At 48.6% G+C, this 13,386-nt stretch overlaps 1 protein-coding gene across 5 annotated transcripts in view; it reads left to right on the forward strand.

Annotated features, from left to right (window-relative positions):
* Positions 1 to 13,386, forward strand: part of Pafah2 (platelet-activating factor acetylhydrolase 2) — a 29,146-nt gene extending 15,760 nt beyond the window's left edge. For 3 of the 5 annotated variants that reach the window (XM_017593404.3, XM_039110041.2, XM_006239127.5), the window contains 4 exons: positions 3,432 to 3,523; positions 5,328 to 5,498; positions 7,310 to 7,464; positions 11,127 to 13,386. In XM_017593404.3, coding sequence (XP_017448893.1) covers positions 3,432 to 3,523; positions 5,328 to 5,498; positions 7,310 to 7,464; positions 11,127 to 11,221 — 513 coding nt within the window. In that variant the 3' untranslated portion in view covers positions 11,222 to 13,386. Of the gene's footprint in view, positions 1 to 3,431; positions 3,524 to 5,327; positions 5,499 to 7,309; positions 7,465 to 8,385; positions 8,511 to 11,126 lie in introns of all 5 variants that reach the window. The other 2 variants (XR_001837842.3, NM_177932.2) reach the window with 2 other exon arrangements.

The following is a 13,386-nucleotide window of genomic DNA, read 5'->3' on the forward strand; positions in this document are numbered from 1 at the left end:
AGGCACACAAGTAGTATACAGATATGCATACAGGCAAAGTGCTCATGCACGTAACATAAAATTAAAAAAGAAAGGGAGGGGGCTGGGGATTTAGCTCAGTGGTAGAGCGCTTACCTAGGAAGCGCAAGGCCCTGGGTTCGGTCCCCAGCTCCGGAAAAAAAAGAACCAAAAAAAAAAAAAAAAAAAAAAAAAAAGAAAGGGAAACGGTGGAGCCGGCTTTAATCTGGAATTTCTGTTCCCAAAGGCGTTTATGTCTCAACACCTTTTTTTTTTAAGCCGTTTTAAAGGAAGACGCTTATGCCCAAGTGTGGCATAGAACTTGGACTCTGTTGGGCATTAGTGACTGTTTGCTAAGTGGAGAAGTAGGTCCCTAGGGCTGACGTCCAGAACCACCCGCCTAAGATCCCTACCCAAGTTAGGCACCGAGGAGCTGCAGTCACTGTTCAGGTGAATCCTAGAGGAAAAGCAAAATTAACTAGTGAAGTAAACCTTACCAGTGAGACTGAATGAATCTAAACATGTTATCCCACTGTGGTGAAGAAGATAGCCTCCTCCCTGCTGCCCTGAGGAAGGCAGTGTGTCAGAGACACTTCCTTTCTTTTTTCTTTTAAACATTTATTTATTTATTATATATGAGTACACTGTAGCTGTCTTCAGACACACCAGTAGAGGGCATCGGATCCCACTATAGATGATTGTGAGCCACCATGTGGTTGCTGGGAATTGAACTCAGGACCTCTGGAAGAGCCGTCAGGCTCTTAACACTGAGCCATCTCTCCAGCCCCCCCCCCCTTTCTTTCTTATCCATCAGTTTCCAGTCTATATCCAGTATCCTGCATGAGCTTCATTGTTCCTGAAAGCTAACTGCTGGGAGGAGCCAATATGTTCCTCTCAGAGCCATAGGGAATGCTAATTGCTAGGGCACACAGACCCCTCTCAGCGACTTGATCAATACAATGTGTCTCTCTTGTATGGTCCACAGAGTCCTGTGCTGTAAGAGACAGTCTGGGGATCCAGACTCCTTTCGGAATTGGGTACTTAGGGGTTGGAACAAGCTAGAAAGCCATGCTACCCGAGGCTCCCTTTATCTGAGGGCTCTACCCTCTGGACTCTTGAACTCAAGTGCACAACATACCGTAGGTCAGCAGAAAGGCACGGGCAGGGAACTACCTGAGAGCCTTTGGAGTTGGAATATAGTTACATATATACATGTGCGTGCATATATATATATATATATATATATACATATATATATACACATATATCACATAATTTTCAATTATGTGTTAGTGTGTGTATCTGCATGTGTGTATGTGCACATGAGTACAGGTGCATGCATGCAGAAGCCAGCGGTGTGGAATCACCTGGAACTAGAGTTACAGGCAGTTATGAGGCGCCTGACTTGGATGCTGGAAGTCAAACCCCGGTCCTCTGCAGGAGCAGCAAAGTGCTCTTAACCATACAACCATCTCTCCAGCTCCGGAAGTTAGACTTTTGCTCACGCTGTTAGCTAGGACCCAGTCACCTGGAACCGATCCAGCTGTGTGTCCGGGGACAGATTTGGTGAGCAGCCAGCTCTCTATTTCTGAGGGATGTCTAGTGTAGCCGTTGGGAAGGACGAGGGATCAGCTTCTTTGGACTAATACTGCAATGCAGAGACACTGGCTGGAGGAGCGCCTGCGAGGACAGGGATAAGTGCGCATGCGTGCGCGGCCATGTTTATTTGTATGTACAGCCTCGAACTCTGAAGGACACTGTTGCTGGATAGGAGTGGGAAGAAGGCAGCTGGTGGAAAGGATACCATGGTGGGAGGCTTCTCCACATAGCTGACTTCAGAGGCAGACGAATACAGCCACTCAAGTTTAAAGAGCTAAGGAGCCATCTGTCTTGGGTGCTTCTCTCAGCCAAGCGGGGAGAATGGGTACACACCCCAGGCCAGAAGGAGAGGAGAGCAAGGCTCCTGAACAGAGGCGGTCACACAAAGTCTGCAGAGAGATCTCCCGAGCCCCTTAGCAGGCATCGGTGGTGGCTTTTTATAAAACCGTGCCCTGAAGGCTTCTGGGAACAACCAGAAATAGACACTCCGAGAGCAGACTGAGCGCACACACTCTTCCCCTGAGCTGTAGATAAAAATCAGGACAGATCCACAGAGGAGGTAGAGCCTGAGTCGCGTTATGCACAAGCAGCCGTTGCTCTCAGGCAAAATGGAGGGTACCAGCAGTTAGCATGCTCCTCCTGTCTGTGTTCTCTGAGGTATCCTTGAGGACCAGCTTGTGAGACGGGATCTGTGGAGCAGCGGTTCTCAAACCTCCTAACGCTTCGACCCTTTAATCCAGTTCCTCATGTTTTTTTGTTTTTGTTTTTGTTTTTGTTTTCTTTTTTTCGGAGCTGGGGACCGAACCCAGGACCTTGCGTTTGCTAGGCAAGCGCTCTACCACTGAGCTAAATCCCCAACCCCCCAGTTCCTCATGTTGTGCTGATGCCCAGCCATAAAATTACTTCATTGCTACTTCATAACTGTAATTTTGCTACTGTTAGGAATCATAATGTAAATACTTTGAGAGGCAGAGGGCTACCTAAGGGGTCACCACCCACAGTTTGAGAACGGCTGTCCTAGAGGCTCTGAGGAGCTGCTTCTCAGGTAGCTTTTGGATGAGTTGGTGAAGCCTGGCAGCTTCTGACTGTCTGGGTACCCACAGCCATGATGATACCATGAGCATCAGTAACAAAAGAATTAGGGAGTCAAGGAAGATACAAAGCCATGGTGGTGTCACAGGCTTTTAATCCCAGCACTCGGGTGAAGGGAGGATTTCCATGAGTTTGAGGCCAGCATGGTCTACAGAGTGAGTTCCAGGCCAGCCAGCAGTGCATAGAGAGACGCTGTCTCAAACAAAGCAAAACCAAATCATGTCCAGTTGAAAAGCACAGTTTGTTCACACTGAAGATTGGCTCTCTAGGACAGACCTTTTCTTTTTTCCTTCTCTTTGCCATACTGGGGGTCAAATCCAGAGCCTTTTGGTGCCAGATATGCTCTCTGCCACTGATTTGCACCCCAGAGATTACTTTTATTTTTTTTTAAATAAGATTTATTTATTTATAGGTACACTGTAGTTGTCTTCAGACACACCAGAAGAGGGCATCAGATTTCATTACAGATGGTTGTGAACCACCATGTGGTTGCTGGGATTTGAACTCAGGACCTCTGGAAGAGCAGTCAGTGCTCTTAACCACTGAGCCATGCCCCCAGCCACTGAGATTTTTCTTTACTGTGACAATGTCTAACTGTGTGACCCGGGTTGGGCTTGACATCATTCCGCCTCAGAATCAGAGGCTCAGATGGGCAGCTTGGGTTTGCATCCTTCCTCACTTCCTTCCTTTACGGGTGCTCCTCTGTGAGTGTTTGGTGCAGCTAAGTTCTCTGCTCCCCTCAGGGCAGCATCGACATGAGCCGAGTGGCTGTGATGGGACACTCCTTCGGAGGGGCTACGGCTATTCTTGCTTTGACCCAGGAGGCCCAGTTTCGGTGAGTGCTGGTGATGCTGTTGTCGTCAAGCTTCACATCCCATTCATTCATTCATTCATTCATTCATTCATTCAGCAGGGAAGTGTCACACAAGGGTTGAGTCCTGGGCATGGTTTGATGGGCTGTGCGTTCAGTGGTGATGAGCGAAAATGATCTGACTTTAATCGATTATGTCCTGGGGGAGGAAAGAGGCTAGCAACGGAGCTAAGAATCCTTACTTAGCACCTAAACGCAATGAAGAAAATAAACAGGCCTAGAGACGTGATGTACACACCCATATCACTGCTCTCTGTTGGCTGAGGCAGGAGGATTGTAGAGTTCAAGGCAAACCCGAGCAAACCCCTGTTTTGTTGATGTTTTGGGTTTTTTTGTTTGTTGTTTGTTTTCCAAGGCAGAGTTCCTCTGTCTAGTCCTGGCTGTCCTAAAACTTACTCTGTAGACCAGGCTGGCCTCAAACTCAGAAATCTCCTTGCCTCTTCCTCCCGAGTGCTGGGACCAAAGGTGTAGGCCACCACTGCTGGACGCAAGACCCTATCTTAAAAAATAAAATAAGGGGGCTGGAGAGATGGCTCAGCAGTTAAGAGCACCCGACTGCTCTTTCAGAGGTCATGAGTTCAATTCCCAGCAACCACATGGTGGCTCACAACCATCTGTAAAGAGATCCGATGCCCTCTTCTGGTGTATCTGAAGACAGCTACAGTGTACTTATATAATAAATAAATAAATAAATCTTTAAAAAAAAATAAAAATAAAAAAATAAAGTAAAGGGGCTGGAGAGGTGGCTCAGCGGTTAAGAGCACTGATTGCTCTCCCAGAGGTCCTGAGTTCAATTCCCAGCAACCACATGGTGGCTCATGACCATCTGTAATGGGATCTGATGCCCTCTTCTGGTGTGTCTGAAGACAGCGACAGTGTACTCATATAAATAAAAGTAAACATATTTTTAAATAAAATAAAGAGCACCATTAAAGAATGTTAGGCAGAGAAAAATGAATGTTGTATTTTAGAAAACCTCCTCGCCACTGTGCGATGTAGATGGTCCACCTGAGGGCTGGGTGGGTACAGGCCATGTTAGCAAAGCTAAGAGGATGAATTTACACGAGGTGGAGGTGGAAGATGAGGATCTTGGACAGAGTCGGATGCATTTGAGTTGTAAGGCCGCAGTGATGTGTAAAAGCAGGAAAACAGGAAGTGGAGGCCTTATGGGTGCACCTGTCCTTGCAGTGGAAGGTGCCTGCCCCCTGTTAAAATGGAGAAGACGGAGTGGGCGTGCCTCTGAGTCCTTGGTACCAAGGAAGTTTGCAGGATTCTCTGCCACCAAGGCTCTGGGCTCTTGTAGCATCTTGTGCGTGAGAGCTCTGCTGTGGTTCTGATAACTTTCAAAGTCTCTCGGTCTCTCTCCACCTCGGCCTCACCCTGCTGTCCTGGGATGCATGGCCTTTCTCACTGATCTCTGCATCAGGAGGATTAAGCCCACAGTGGTCACTCAGTAGGGACCGAATTGAGTAATTTAATGAATGAGGTGACATTGTGCAGAACTAGAGCTTGTCACCTGAGGGTAGATCCAGAGGAGGAAATCTGACCCTTGTTGTGAGGGAGTATATATTCTAGAAGGCTCTTTGGGGACGGGTAAAAGGGATTCCTATATAATATCATGGTAGGAGGGTGTGGGTCCCGGCACCCAACTCCTGGTTTGCTGAATCAGCAGTGCATTGGTGAGAGAGCCCCATTGCAGCCCGTTCCACTGTAACTAGTCTTGCCTGGGTTTCTTAGTGATGGCTCCCCAATGTCTGTCTGACCCTAGGTGTGCTATAGCCCTGGACGCTTGGATGTTCCCTCTGGAACACGACTTCTACCCCAAGGCCCGGGGCCCCGTGTTCTTTATAAACGTTGAGAAATTCCAGACAGTGGAGAGCGTGAACTTGATGAAGAAGATATGTGCCCAGCACGAGCAATCCAGGATCGTGACTGTCCTGTGAGTATCCCCCCTAGGCGCTTCCCCGGGGTCCTGTCCAGTTTTCAGTCAGCTGGGACTCCCTTCATGTCTTCTACGTTATCCAGAACTTATTATATATCCATAGAACACCTGGATATTCCAGAATCCCACATAGCTGAACTATATGCCATGCCGGGCCTCTGAGTGCCAGTTGGCTGCAGGCAGTGGCTTCAGTGGCTTCCTCTCTTGCCTGCCCTGGCCTAGCCCCTCCTCCTTCATTTTGACTTCATAGTGTTGGAAGGACAGCAGTGCTGGACCAGTCAGTCTCAGTCTCTTGTAGTCTGTAGAGAAGGGACAGGGCACACGAAGGGGACTTAACTACAGGTAATATATTCTTTAGATATGGTGGCACACACCTTTAATCCCAGCACTCAGAGGCTGTTGGATCTCTATGAGTTCAAGGCCAGCCTGGTCTACATAGTGAGTTTCAGGACAGCCAGAGCTACATAGTGAGACCCTGTCTCAGCTTCCCCCCCCCCCAAATTTTTTAGATGTATTAATTTTATTATTTTATGCATATGAGTTCTTCCTGCCTGTATCTATCTGCTGTCCATGGAGGCCAGGAGAGGGTGTGGGATTCTTTTTGTTTGTTTGTTTGATTTTCAAGACAGCGTGTATCTGTGTAACAGTATTGACTGTCCTGGAACTCACTTTCTAGACCATGCTGGCCTCTAACTCAGAGATCTGCCTGCCTCCGCCTCCTGAGTGCGGGTATTGAATTCTTAGACCTGGAGACTTGTGAGCCACTCACTAACAGAACCCGTGTCCTCTGCAAGAGCCAGGGATTTTAAGCGCTGAGCCATCTCTCTAGCCCCAGTATATTATTTTTTAAATCTAGTTCTGAATACTCAAGAAGCCAATGTATTTATTACTGTGCACACGTTTTTTCATGTGCCTTAAATAGTACATTTTGAAAATCGGTTTGGGGCTGGGAAGAATGACGACGCAGCAGGTAAACGCAACTTCCGTGAATATGGAGCTCTGTCTCTGGGCACAGTATATGGACAGATCTAATTTTTAAGCAACTGTTTTTCTACTAGACGGGCGTTTTAGCATTTATATTTTTTCCATACCACATTCATCTGAGTTATGAGTAATTTGGCTCAATGGGAACCCAGCAAGGATTTCACGTGTGAATTACATTTATTTAGAGGGCTGCGGTTGTGATGTAATGGCAGGATCTCTGCCTAGCATGTGCAAAGCCCTGGGTCAGTCTTCACTACCACAAATGAATGGATGAGTGAGTGAATGAATGAATGAATGAATGAATGATGCATTTACAGCCAAAGGACTTAAGTCAAAACCCATTTGCATTGCTTCTCTGCTATGATTATAGTGTTTCCTGTCCCTGGTGACTCCAGGGCACAGTTCTGGCAGTGAGGTTAAAGGTTCCATGGGCGTTGGGGGTCACTGGATAAAAACTGTGGCGTGGGGCTGGGGATTTAGCTCAGTGGTAGAGCGCTTACCTAGGAAGCGCAAGGCCCTGGGTTCGGTCCCCAGCTCCGGGAAAAAAAAAAACAAAAAAAACAAAAAAAAAACTGTGGCATAAGCGGAACAGAAGGTGTCAGGAAGCTCACCTCCCTCTCCCAGCTCCCAGCCCACCTCAGTTCAAACCGTAGTGCTGTCTGCTGTCTCTTGATCCTCCTCAGATTCTACCACAGGCAAATGCTTCCCAGACAAGGTCACTGGCAGAGTCACACCCACACACAGGCAGCCCTTTGCACACTGTAGGTGCTTGACACCCGTGCTCAACCTCCGCCCGCCTATGGGCGGTTTCTCTTTCTCTCTAGAGGCGCTGTTCATCGGAGTCAAACTGACTTTGCCTTTGTCACGGGCAACATGATTGGTAAACTCTTTTCCAGCGGCACACGTGGGACTTTGGACCCTTATGAAGGTCAGGAAGTCATGGTGCGGGCCATGTTGGCCTTCCTGCAGAAGCACCTCGGTAAGGAGACAAGTGGGGTTTATGGAGCACAGGCGGGGTCCCTTGGGTCTCCTGCAGCACCCTGTCCTGTCCTGACATGACATGACCAGGACCCAGGAGACTCATGGCAAATGGAAGGCTGGCCGGAAGAGTGAGTGGGCAGCACAGCAGCCCAGAAAAGTCCTCTCCTGAAGGTTTGCCCCTCTAGGCCCTGACTTACTAGGTAAAGGATCTAGGTCTGATCATCCAACCTTTCGGAGCCCGAGGTTTCTCACTGTAGGAATACACTCACCTCTCTTTCCTCTACCACCTCGGCCTCCAAACTTAGCACTTTGTGCATTGTGGGGTGTTTGTGGAAATAATTGGCCAAAATGTGTGGGAGTTTTTAAAAGAAACCGAGTATGAAAAGATTGTGACCAATACCGTAAGTCACAGCTAAATGCAAAGCCTTTTGAGGTCTCTGGTGTCACCTCTACCCAGAGACACAAAAATCAGCTCCCCCACTGGGATTTTGAATGCTAGAACTGATCGTCTAGGGGCTGGTGAGATGGCCCCGTGGGGGAAACGGTGCTTGAGGCGCATGCCTGATGACCCAAGTTCAATCCCTGGAACCCACATACAGGTGGGGAAGAGAACAGGGCCCACAGAGCTGTCCTCAGACACACACACACTCTCTGTGGCATGTGCACACATGTGCCCACACGCAAACACTGCAAAAGGGAGTTGATGGGCTAGTTAAACTGTTTTTGGCCACGAAGACTAGAATTTTAGTTTACTTCAAGAAAAATAAAAGTGAAAGTGTGTTTGTGAGGAGTACCCACCCGGCACTGTCAAGGGGGCCAGGGTCAGTGCAGGATGGGTTTTTTTTTCTGTGTCTTCCTCCTGTGACTTCTTGTTTCCTCGGCTTCTTTCTTTCTGTGCTCCTTCTTTCTACACCCGAAGCGTCTGTTTGTTCACTCTCTGACTCCTCAGAACTTGGCTTAGCTCCTGCCACCGATGGCTGGTTCTCTCCTTGAGGGTCCACGTCTTCCTCTCCAGAGCCCTCTCTTCACGATGTATTTGAGGGGGTAAGCCTTGAGTACAGTAGACTATTTATTATAAGTTTATTAAGGTTATTTCCTTCCTTCCTTCCTCCCTCCTTTCTTTCTTTCTTTCTTTCCTTCTTTCCTTCTTTCCTTCTTTCCTTCTTTCTTTCTCAAGACAGAGTTTCTCTGTGTGGCCCTGGCTGTCCTCGAACTCACAGACACACACTTGCCTCTGCCTCCCCAGTGCTGGGATTAAAGGTGTGCGCCACCACCACCATATGATTATCTCTTCACACCAGATTCCCAAGAGAGATGCTTGTGCCAGCTTCTCTTTGCCTACCAAAACACATTGTTGGTCACTGTCCAGCCCCAGCCTGGAACTGTCGTGATCACATGTCCCTTTCAACGAGGTCAGCAGGAAGGAGGAAGTACCGTGACCCTCGTGAAGCTGACCTCTCACAAGTCACTTTCATCCGAGGCAGCCATGCTTGCCTGGACAGTTGAGGTCTGAACTCTGACCTGACAGCAAAATCAGATACCTCATCAGCACACAAACATGAGAGCACACACGTAAACACATACACACAAACACACATGTGAGAGTACACGCGCATATATACACACACAACACACACATAAACACAAAAACACACACGAGTACAATGCATACACATACACAAACACATACACACATACACATGAAAGTACACACGGATATATACACACACACATACATATACACACACAACACATACGAGTACACATCCCTACACACACATGCCATGTATATAAAAACATACACACAAACCTACACACACAAGAGTACAATGCATACACACACACACACACACACACACACACACACACACACACACACACCACGTACCCACATGCATGTATGCACACAACACAGTTGCTCTGGTTGTCACTCGAGCTGACCAGATAGCAGTTCGTTAGGTATCCATGGTCACCTCTAATGTCCTCTGTTCATTAAGCTAACTTCCCAGGGACCTGCGGCTTCTCTTCAATCCCCCATGTAGTTTATTAGTACCTTCCTTTGGGTGCAATTGTCAGGGCCTCTTTTAAAGAGAGGTGCCCTGGCTGGAACATGGTCTGGGCAGCTCCTGGTCCAGCAGGACCGCCCTCTCCGTGCTCTGGACATGGCTTTTCCCCTGGATAACCTGGTCCATTCCCGTTTCCCACAAGGTGTGCAACCCGTTTGGTTTGTATTGTGCTCATGTTTAGGACACGTGTGTCCTATTAAGAATGCACTGATGCTTTGAGCCGGATTGGCCTGTTTATATCTCCTCATTTCACCTTGCAAATCTTGAGCAAAGAGCTGTTCTGAGTCAAGTTCAGAGATTTGTAGGGGGCTCACAGAGACATGCCTTTTCTCCTGACCAGAAGGGGTGGGCCCACCCATGGAGACTTGAGTAGTTCCTGCTCCCTGCTCTTCAGCCCACTCCTCCTGGTTCCTCTGGGCACATGGGAGCCCATGACTAAGAATGGCAGGGGATACTAGGAATGGCGGCACACACCTTTAATCCCAGCACTTGGGAGGCAGAGACAGGCGGGTCTTGGTGATTTGAGGCCAATCTGGTCTACATAGAGTTCTAGGCCAGCCAGGCCTACATTGCAAGACTGTCTCAAAAAAAAAAAAAAGTTGAGGTGACAGGGGAGCCCGAAACGGTATGACCCTTTGGTAGCAGAGACAGCCAAGGGGAGCGGCCAGAGAGGAGCAGGTGGAAGGCAGCAGTCGAGACTGTAGGGAATTTACTGATGATTCAGATACTTACACCCAGGAGTACCGAAGTCACCAGGACTTGTCACGCCCTGGATACACTGTCTGTCATGTCTGATTCTGAAGACAGCCTTTTCCCGTAGTTCTTTTATTAGCTCTGTTTGTTTTAAAGATGAATACTAAAGCCTAGAAGATCTCTGTAACCGGTAATCTTTTCAAGGTTATCTGGTTATGGCGTTATGCAGTGCCAGCACGTAGCCTGGCTCTCTAGCTCCATGGCCCACGGCCAGTCATTGGTGTGCCGAGCTGTGGTGATATACAGCAGTGTCTAACAACTGTCTGTAACTCCAGTTCCAGGGGATCTGACACATGCAGGCAGAACACCAGTGCAAATTAAATAAATAAACAGGTAAATAAATAAATAGGGGAAAAGGAAGGTTTTAGGCGACTTCATGGTGCCTTGTCACATGAAGAACTAAAACAGGCCAGAGGTGGCTTAGCAACAGCTCTCAGCTCCTGCCTAACGCCTCCAGAGCACGGTGCAGCTTCCTTCCTGTCAACTACCCTCCTCGCTGTCCCTCACCCGCTCCCCTGGAAGAGCTCACACCTCCCCCACGCCCTCAGCACCTCCATCCCTCCTGTCCCTGGTCCCTCCGGCTGTCTCCCCGAATGACTCTGCCTCCCACTTTGCTCACATGAAAGCCACAGTGCTTCCACGGCCTCTCCAGGCCTGTCTGGGTAGACCCAGCTGTCCTGACTCCTGGATCTCCCTCCTCGGCTCCCCGGGAGGCCTCCATAGCCATTCCTTTTCATTTCCCAGATGCTCTCTGTGGGATGCCCCACTGACCCATGGGAGCTACTCAGGCCTTGACTTAACAGTGGTTCCCTAACCCTCCTTCCTGTTTGTTCCCACCTAGACCTGAAGGAGGACTATGATCAGTGGAACAGCTTCATCGAAGGCATCGGACCGTCGCTCATCCAAGGGGCCCCACACTATCTGTCCAGCCTCTAGGTTGCTTGACCTGAGTTTTCACTTAGGAGCTGCCCAGGGATACTTGCAACCTATTGGCAGGACCTTTCTCCCCAGAATGAGAAGATATATATATAATCAGAGCGCTGACTGGGCAACCGGATACTCTGCCCTTGGGATTGTTGATCTTAAATGCACCTCAGAACAGATTGTGGATGGTCGCTGGCTGATTGGGAAGCTGATTTTTTTTTTTTAAAGTCAAGGACTCGTGACCCAGACTGGCTCTGAACTTACTGCATAACGAGGATGGCCTTCTTTCTGAATGACAGACATTACCACCAGGCCTGGCTGGTATTCAGTGCTGGGGATTGGAACTGATGCGAGTCACTGTGCTGGACTAGACTTAAAGACTACGAAGTGCTTAGGTGCTGAGGCCCTGTTCTCGGTAGTCCCCACCTCTGTCCCGGGTTTGCCTTAAGTAAGAACAGTGTTTATCTGCTCAGCCGAGTTCTCTCTTGGCTTGGGCCATTTCTAATATTCCAGCCATGCAATTTATCATGTGGAACCCTTACCACTAGGTGCCATTCCCTCTGTGCCACCATAACCCCACGGCCAGTCTTTTTGGCATCCCAGAGCACATCTCAAGGAAAACACACTGGCCCTGTGGCACCTACTTTGGACTGACTTTACAGTGAAGGCTGGGCAGACCACTGTACTAACTGACCACATCCCCCACTCTCGGCAAGCTAACTTTCTTAGGCTGAACTGAGAGACTCAGTCATAGGCTGAGACTGGCTGAACCCCCCCAAGCCCCAGGCGGAGCCCCATGGAGCCTGAATATGACAACTTGGCTGGGCGAGCCCACTCTCTCACCTTGGGCAATTGTTGCTTCCTGAAGCCAAAGGCCTGACAGACACCTTAGGGCTTCCAGCCCTGCCTGGTGCTCTCCACATGCCCTCTCTCTCTCTCTCCAGGGCAGTCTTCTCACTGTGTGAAATATAGTAGTGGACACTTTTTTTACTGTCATGCTTAGAAGCCCATGTAGGGCAGACAGTATTGTCCTCAAAACACAGACACCAAGAAGCCCCTCAGAGGCTCAGTGTCTTTGAGATCTCCCAAGTATTTCTTGTCAGGAAACATCCTGAGTGAGTTGAGATGGGCTTGAACTATTAACAGAGCGGAGTTGCCATTTGCACAGACCTCAGAGGGCACCGGGTTGGCCAGCTCAAATCCAGGAATGTTCTAGAGAAGTCTGAGGGCAGCTTGGTCTTGCCTCTTATTCCAAACCAGGGTGCTTTAGTTGTCTGTCTTGCTTTGTTTCTGGTTTTGTTTTTCCTTTTCCTTTTTTCTTTTTTTCTTTTCTTTTTTTTTTTTTTTTTGAGGCTATCCCCCAATTTAAGTCAAGGAACAGATCCAGCCTGTTTCATCCTGTTTCACTGAATAGTGATGCTCATGTTGGCCTTCGGGCTCGCTGTAATTTCATCTGTTTAATTGACATTAGAGCGAGTTGGAGAACCATCTGGAAGTCACTTTCCTGATTCTCTTTGTTTGCTAATCGTGTGCCCTGTGGAAAATGAAATCTTCCCAGAGTTCCAAGTCCAGTGAGAAGGCTCACCTAGGACTGTACCTCTGCCACACAAGAGAAGTCACCTGAGTCCAAGGAGGGAAGAACCCCGGAGAGGCAAGTACAGAATGGAGACGTATCCCTGCACAGTAGTCCAAGGTCAGGGCCAGCAAAGCAATCCAAAGGGACGCGCATACATCGGGAGGCTCCTCAGGCTCCGTTCCGCAGCTGCACGACTGGGCGTGGAGTTCTGGCTTCACCACTGCATCGATCGGAGCAAATTCTGTTGTCTTCCCAACCTCCATTACGAATGGTCGGAATGATCGAGTGAAGAGATGGATAATCCCCGGGTTCTTAAATGAGCGTTCCCCACGCCCCACACATGTGCTTTCTTTTTTCTTTTTTCTTTTTTTTTTTTTTTTTGGTTCTTTTTTTCCGGAGCTGGGGACCGAACCCAGGGCCTTGCGCTTTCTAGGTAAGCGCTCTACCACTGAGCTAAATCCCCAGCCCCACGCATGTGCTTTCTAATTGTATGTTCAATGTTTCCCGTCAGAAAGATCTGTATGATCGCTACACTCCAAGATTTGTTGGAACGTGATTGTTCGCCCACTCACTGTATGATTAAAAAGTATTTTTTTCTGAA

This window comes from Rattus norvegicus, chromosome 5 (genome assembly GCF_036323735.1).
Source record: "Rattus norvegicus strain BN/NHsdMcwi chromosome 5, GRCr8, whole genome shotgun sequence".
Classification (NCBI taxonomy): Eukaryota; Metazoa; Chordata; class Mammalia; order Rodentia; family Muridae; genus Rattus; species Rattus norvegicus.